The sequence below is a fragment of the Daldinia childiae genome (assembly GCF_008694065.1).
Source record: "Daldinia childiae strain JS-1345 chromosome Unknown Scaffold11, whole genome shotgun sequence".
NCBI classification, from domain to species: domain Eukaryota; kingdom Fungi; phylum Ascomycota; class Sordariomycetes; order Xylariales; family Hypoxylaceae; genus Daldinia; species Daldinia childiae.
In genome coordinates this window covers 305,593-312,734 of record NW_022984652.1, presented here as the reverse complement: position 1 = coordinate 312,734, position 7,142 = coordinate 305,593, and the positions used below count along the sequence as shown (strand labels likewise).

The 7,142-nt window shown below is 46.0% G+C and overlaps 4 protein-coding genes across 4 annotated transcripts; 2 read left to right on the top strand and 2 right to left on the bottom strand.

The window, feature by feature from the left end:
* Positions 1-213: 213 nt before the first annotated feature.
* Positions 214-1,465, bottom strand: GL218_08091 (NAD(P)H-hydrate epimerase; the record flags this gene model as incomplete). The annotated part of the gene is made up of 7 exons (XM_033584880.1): positions 214-316; positions 369-597; positions 648-744; positions 1,020-1,114; positions 1,164-1,229; positions 1,288-1,396; positions 1,454-1,465. The coding sequence occupies 7 exons, from the start codon at positions 1,463-1,465 to the stop codon at positions 214-216; spliced, it is 711 nt and encodes a 236-aa protein (XP_033440977.1).
* Positions 1,466-1,885: 420 nt separating this feature from the next.
* On the top strand, positions 1,886-2,435 carry GL218_08090 (Ribosomal protein S16, mitochondrial; the record flags this gene model as incomplete). The annotated part of the gene is made up of 3 exons (XM_033584879.1): positions 1,886-1,962; positions 2,042-2,222; positions 2,331-2,435. The coding sequence occupies 3 exons, from the start codon at positions 1,886-1,888 to the stop codon at positions 2,433-2,435; spliced, it is 363 nt and encodes a 120-aa protein (XP_033440978.1).
* A 744-nt stretch (positions 2,436-3,179) lies between these two features.
* GL218_08089 (uncharacterized protein) lies at positions 3,180-4,061 on the bottom strand (the record flags this gene model as incomplete). The annotated part of the gene is made up of 3 exons (XM_033584878.1): positions 3,180-3,619; positions 3,706-3,880; positions 3,954-4,061. 3 exons carry the CDS (start codon positions 4,059-4,061, stop codon positions 3,180-3,182), a joined length of 723 nt encoding a protein of 240 aa, XP_033441094.1.
* A 476-nt stretch (positions 4,062-4,537) lies between these two features.
* Positions 4,538-6,791, top strand: GL218_08088 (Methylcrotonoyl-CoA carboxylase subunit alpha, mitochondrial; the record flags this gene model as incomplete). Its single annotated transcript, XM_033584877.1, has 3 exons — positions 4,538-6,540; positions 6,602-6,680; positions 6,735-6,791. The coding sequence occupies 3 exons, from the start codon at positions 4,538-4,540 to the stop codon at positions 6,789-6,791; spliced, it is 2,139 nt and encodes a 712-aa protein (XP_033441093.1).
* Between the last annotated feature and the right edge of the window lie 351 nt (positions 6,792-7,142).

Here is a 7,142-nt window from a genome sequence, read left to right as displayed (position 1 = left end):
ATCGAGTTCTGCAAAGACTATCATCCTCCATTGTTACGGTGCCCTAGGGGAATAGCTGAAGAGAGCGAAGATATGCAAGAAGGAAGATGCCCCAGTCCAGTTTGTCCTTACAGTCGCACCGGCGGTTGCTGTGTCAGTTAGTACAGGGTATGCGCATCTTCGACAAGCCGGTATTTCCAGCTTGGGAGAGCAGCCCCAGTCGAACCTCTGCAATCAGAGCTTCTCTCCCCCAGTACCGACCTCGACAATCTGGTCAATTCCCTGATACTCTGGGACCTCGAAATCATATTTCTTAGCAATTGCCGGAGAGACAAAGCTGCGAGGTACGTCAGTCAAGAGGCTTTCTCATACCGTAAGAAGACCCTTACCGGCCGCCTACAAAATGACGTCCTTTGAAGTATTTGGCCAGTGGCTTGGGAGCTGTCAGACTGATCAAGAAATCAGGATTGAACTTGCTTCCCAGACCGGATTCCGGTGGTCCAGTTTCGATATTCCAAGATGATGGTGCGTCAACCGAGGTTACGGGAAGTTTAGTGTCCTCTAAAGCACGGATTACCGCAGGAAAGGGCTCGCGAACCTCGCCCGAGAAGCTGAATCCTTGCTTATGGATGAGTCTGGCATATTCGAAGTACGATATTAATACTTACCGAAAACGGCATCCACAACATGATCCGTCGATTTAATAGCCGCTGGGAAATCATCCACGAACGGCACCTCGAGGTCTTCTAGCTGTTTAGCGAGTCGCTATTTGGGAGAGTTTACGATCAGTATCTCGGACGCTAGATTAAATCGTCCGAGCAGAACAAAACACGATATATACGCGTTGTAGCCCAGGACCAAGGGTTGATATAGACAAGTCTAGGGATATAGGAGCAGTGATGAAATAGAGCGGTTGAGAACGTGGCTAAGGGTTATTATGACTTGACCGAGACGGGGAAATCAGAAGGCACATGTGAATCAGTTCCGGGGTAGTAATAGTGTTGGGAGCTTTTAAAGACAACATGCGATATCCTGCATACCTGGTAGAGCTCATTTTTGCTTTGTTTTGGATAGTAAATAGCCGGCTGATACCCATAATGACGAAGATGACGAGCTGCAACGAGCCCATCACCACCTTTAACATATTAGAAGTCTTAACTATGCAGTTCAACGGACTTTCTCACCGTTATTACCAGGACCGCAAGCTACAAGTACTCTGTTGCCTTTATTCGGAGGATGAACCCGGTACACTGTACAGCAGCCGTTAGATACCGGTTGACGAGTAATCAGCCAAGTTAAAGCGCGTGCCAACTTGTGAGACTGCTAATCCGGCAAGCTCCATGAGCTGATCGATCGAAAAGGCACCGGTGCTCATAAGCTCTTTATCCAGAGCTGCAGCAGCCTTCGCCGATAAGGTCTAAAATGGTGTAAGTCAGTTTCCAACTTTGACGTATTAATATGTCACTCAACTTACTTTGATTGCCATGGTTATTATTATACTTGTTATATGATGTTGGAAAGTTGATAGTAATGAGGCTACCAATTTAAACTACCTAACCTAAAATCAAAAAAGTTGGGAAGTTATTTGAGAAAGGAGGAGTTTGAGAGTTTAGGAATTAGGGACCTGTTAGTTAAACTGATCGACTGACATCACTGGGGGAAGCTGTGATCTTAATTGGCTTTGACTGGTGTAAGTACCATACGATTAACTGACTAAGCAAAAACATACCTCCGATTGGTTAGGGCGGAGAAAACAGCCTCCAGATCCGCCAAAATTATTGAATTGAGGTCCGCAACCTTGTAACCTTAGAACTTTGGGACCTTTATCGCATGCGACACCAAATTCAGTATAATCAATTCGTGAGTCGCAGTCAACCTACAACCTTCAAACGGTACTGCGATCAATATGGTGGTGAAGGTTCGTCTTGCGCGCTTCGGGCGCAAGAACTCTCCTTTCTACAATATTGTCGTCGCCCATGCGAGGTTAGTTTAATTTATATGAGCCATGAACTCAACCAAATATATTCCTAGTCGGCTGGTATCAAGCTAACCACTGGAATAGAACGGCACGAAATAGCAAGCCGCTCGAAGTCATCGGCACATATGACCCGATCCCAAAGCCCGACCCATATGATCACTCGGGAAAACTACACAAAGACATCAAGCTGGACATACTAAGAGCTAAGTATTGGATCGGTGTTGGTGCACAGCCCACAGATACTGTTTGGAGATTATTATCAATGGTATGAAACATATTTCTTAACTTTAGCTGGTCTCACGTCATGACCGTAAACTCGTGAAGGCATAGGGGGGTTGTGTCAAATATTAATTGCATGCTGACTACTCTTCAGGTCGGTATCATGGAATCAAAATATCGAAACACCGAACCACGGACTCCGCCCCCTATGCCGCGTGAGATCCAAGGCGATTCAAAACCCCAAGATCCAACAAATTAAGAATTACCATATACGCATATACAAGGCGTATCGCGCCTCGTAACCTTGATATGGGGCAGTAACATTAAGAAGGGAGAGTATCTAAGGTCGACATACACGATTTTATCCTCTTTTTTTAACAAAGCCAGGCTCTTGGACTTGGAATATGTCCACTGAGACGGTAGCTCAACCTAGCATGTATATATTAGAAAGCAGGAGGGCTTACTCTTCGATACGTCTTCGAAGATTGTATGACTATCACCATCTCAGGCATAATGCCCGCCGAGGCATCTAAGCCATCTAGATGGCAAAATAACGACAAGAAATGAACCAAATACTTCATTCGTTGGTCTACTTTTAAATACCTTGCCAAGTGTGATAAAGTATCAATGTATATCATATTTATTGACCCATCTATTAGGTCAACAAGTTTGAAATCAAATATTATTATAAATTAACTAAACCTCAAGGTAGTAAACATGGAGTATATAGTTATGCGATATAGTTTTAGGAGTTAGCCAAGCGGGCTACTTCTTTTAACGGGGTTCTCCGCCACCTGAATCTTGAATAAAAGGTGTAGTTGGTTTTTAACCCATGTAAACTGCTATAGGACAAGCTATCCCGATGTTACAATGCATAGAATATATAGTAGAGGTGAAAATCCACTCGTCTCGGAAAGAACTCACCAAATGCGCCGAACCGAAGCGACACCGAGGAAACAATAAAGCTACCTCTCTCAAAAGCAGCAGCTCAACTTTGCCTACTTCACAGACCAGTCCCTCCGCCATTCATAGTCGGTGCCGGATTCGCATCCGGAACCAAAACCCAATCCTTGACGCTACCTTTCCAGTCGCTGGTCCGTATATCATTGATATGCACCAATATAACGCGCACCTCTTCGCCCGCAACGAAGCACTCGCGACCACCATCTTCTTGCCCTCCTGGCGTCAGACCACCTGCAGTGTTAAACGCGACGCCGCCCTCGGAGTCGAAGGTGTTGTTCTCGAGATGCTGGCTACGATAAAATTCCTCCTCGGCCGAGCCGCGGGACACGAGCTCCGCCGTCCCATTGATTGTTGCGCTGATGCTAGATATGGCGCTCGTGTTAAGGTTTAGTAGTAGTGATGCCAGGCTCGATCTATTCTCGGGTCCAGGAGAGCCACCTGACATCCGCCGGCCTTGGGTTGGCGGCCTATGTGAGACCCCTGCAAGCGGTTAGCCCTTTTCCAATAAGGTCCTTTTTTTTGTTTTTTTTTTCTTTCAGTAATAATTGTTAATTAAGGGTGCTCACAGTCGTGAACTAATAAGGAGACGTTAGGGTTGACCACGAGGTTATTGGTCTTCTTAGACGAAGGATTCGTCGTCATGACGATGACCGGCGCAGAAGAATATTGTGAGGAAGGGATATAAGTGTAATTCATCAACGACACGTGCGGTTGGTTATCGGTACATGTCGCCAGGTGAAGCTATACCGGGGTTCTAAGTTAGCGCCTGGGGGGATCGAACATAATAAGCAGGGATTGGCGGGGGGAGACTTACAAAGCGAGCATTTTCGAGGCATTGGACAACTTCTGGAGGAAGCGACGTAACCAATTGCTTATGTGTATCACCGGCCGAGGCCTCATGGTTAAGAGATATCTGATCCATCGCGTCGGTGGTGAGGGTTGGGGATCTCTTGTCGCGTGAAGTGGTTTAACGATGGAGGGGTCAAAAGTTATAATCCTATCAGCGATCCTATCAGATCTTCTATGATGACGCTGGGGTTGAGGCTGAACCCCTGGAATACTCCACTGAGGCTGGAGCTAGGAGCTTGGACCATAGCTAAAAAGACAGGTAGGAACAGGGGATTAGAACCGCGGCTTTTGGCGGGGGTGGGTCCGCTTACTTACGGCTTTCATCCATCTTACCTTAGGTAGGGTAGGTATGTACCTACCTAAGGTACCTCGAAGACGACAAGATGGAATGGACGAATGTGATCTTCTTTCCCTCTAATCCTTCTTTCTTAATATATTTACTCTATAACTTCCATAATATACTATTCCTACCTATCTCTCATAACCACCTCGTGAAACATATAAAACATAAGCTAAAGAATATATCACTTTAATCTGAACACATTCAAAATGCGTTCAATCAACCCAAGACATCTTCGCCGAGGTCCATTTCCCCGTTACCTCTCATCAGCTAGTTCTTCTATACAACCGCATATTACTCCTATAACATCTCTACTAATTGCAAACCGCGGCGAGATTGCATTGAGGATAAACAAGACGGCTGAACGCCTCGGTATAAAAACTACAACGTTGTATACTGACCCAGACGCCTCTGCACAGCATGCTTCTTGCTCGCCACATTCCATCAGCCTCGGTGCCGCTAATGGATACCTTGATGGAGAGAGAATAGTAAGATTAGCAAAGCAGCACGGTATTCAGGCATTGCATCCAGGTTATGGCTTCTTATCGGAGAACTCCGCCTTCGCCAAGAGGTGTGAGCAAGAGGGCATCGTGTTTGTTGGACCGCCTGCTCAAGCCATGGCAGACATGGGAGACAAAGCCCGGAGCAAGGAGATCATGACTAAAGCTGGCGTACCATGTGTACCCGGATATCATGGCAGTGAGCAGGGCGAAACGGAGCTGTTACAATTTGCGAAGGAGATCGAATTCCCAGTCTTGCTAAAGAGCGTAAAGGGAGGTGGCGGCAAAGGCATGCGTATCGTCATGGAAGAAGGGGAGTTTATCCAACAGTTGAAAAGCGCGCGAGCAGAGGCCAAAGCTTCGTTCGGAGAAGGTGGTGAGGTTATGCTAGTTGAGAAATACATCATACGGCCAAGACACGTTGAAGTACAAGTATTCGCAGATAAGCATGGTAACTGTGTTGCTCTTGGAGAACGAGACTGCAGCATACAGCGCCGCCACCAGAAGATATTGGAAGAGTCACCGGCTCCAGACTTAGATGATATCACAAGATTAGATCTATGGGAAAAGGCCAAGACGGCGGCCTTGGCAGTAGGCTACGTGGGTGCAGGAACAGTAGAATTTATTTTCGACAAGGATACGGGTGACTTTTACTTCATGGAGATGAACACTCGACTCCAAGTTGAACATCCCGTTAGTGAGATGGTCACGGGGACGGATCTAGTAGAATGGCAATTCCGTATTGCAGCTGGAGAAAGATTACCATTGACTCAAAAAGAAATTATGGACAGAATTCACGACAGGGGAGCGGCCATCGAAGCTAGGATATACGCTGAAAGTCCCGAAAAGGGCTTCCTACCTGACTCCGGAAAGCTTGTTCATCTGAAAACTCCCAAAGTCGATGAGGATATCCGAATCGATGCTGGTTTTGTTGAAGGCGATACTGTTACTGAAGCCTACGACGGGATGATTGCGAAACTCATCGTCAGGGGTAGGGATCGCGAGACTGCTATTAGGAAGATGGAGCTCGCTCTGCGCGACTACGAAGTCGTAGGTTTGAGTACTAACATTGAGTTCTTGAAGCGTCTATGTAGGTCACCGGCGTTCATAGAGGGAGATGTCGAGACGGGCTTTATCGAAAAGTGGAAAGAGGAACTTTTCGATCCCATGATAATCAAGCCTGAAGTTTACGTGCAAGCGGCACTTGGCGCGTTTGCTTCTCAGCCCGCGGAGGCTGTTGAGCCTCATGGAGGAAGCCTCGGCTTTGGCTTAAACAGCACTGAACGAACGTTTACTTTCAAGTCCCTTGATGTGTTCGATCAAAAAGAAGGAGAGGTGGTGAATGTTAGCATAGCTCAAAAAGGCAACAGCTTATTCGACGCTCGAGTCATACGGAAGGATGAAGATCCTCAAGTTTTTAAAGATCTCGTATCTTCTCCCGCTTCAAGCTCCGACAAGACTAGTCTTGTAACCTATTTCCCTCATACTCGGATAGAAACAACAGTGGTCCGAGATCCCAATAACGATAATAAGGTCACCATATTCCAACTTGGGACTAAGACGGAATTAACATTAGTATCCCCATCATGGTACGAGAAAGCCTTGGGGTTGAAAGAGGTCACAGGGTCGGTCGCAGCCCCGATGCCTTGCAAGATCCTCAAGAACGAAGTCAAGGAGGGTGATAGAGTAACAAAAGGAGCTCCGCTCGTTGTGTAAGTCACCTTTCCCATTTTCTGACATGACAACTCGGCGGTGTGCTCATACCAAGTCCAGTATCGAATCCATGAAGATGGAAACAGTCATTCGATCACCACAAGATGGCGTCATCAAGAAACTCGCGCATAAAGAAGGGGTAAGTCTTTGCGTCTTACTAGTTAGGCCTCGTGATTGCTAACTTGAACTAAAGGATAAATGTAAGGCTGGCACGGTATTAGTGGTGTTTGAAGATGATAGTATGGAGTAAGATTTAAGTGAGGATATAGTAGTGTTGCTAAAAGCTCTGTTACGCATGGTGTACGGTTTACGTGTCTTGATTTATGAAGCATTATATAGTCTATATAAAATAAACATCCTCTAGCGGGAATAAGTGCCACCAACACTTTATACGGGTCTAATGCTAAGTCAAAACTTGAAAGTAGTTGGTGTCAGTCAGTCTTTGTAGAGGTTATGACACTAGGACCATATGCCTGTTGAGACATCAAATTTCAACTCGACTGACGTTAACTCAAGATACCACCTATAGTCATTTACGTACTAGACTATCAACCCAAGCCTAACGTAAGTTTATTATCAAATGAGAGTACTAGGATGAAAT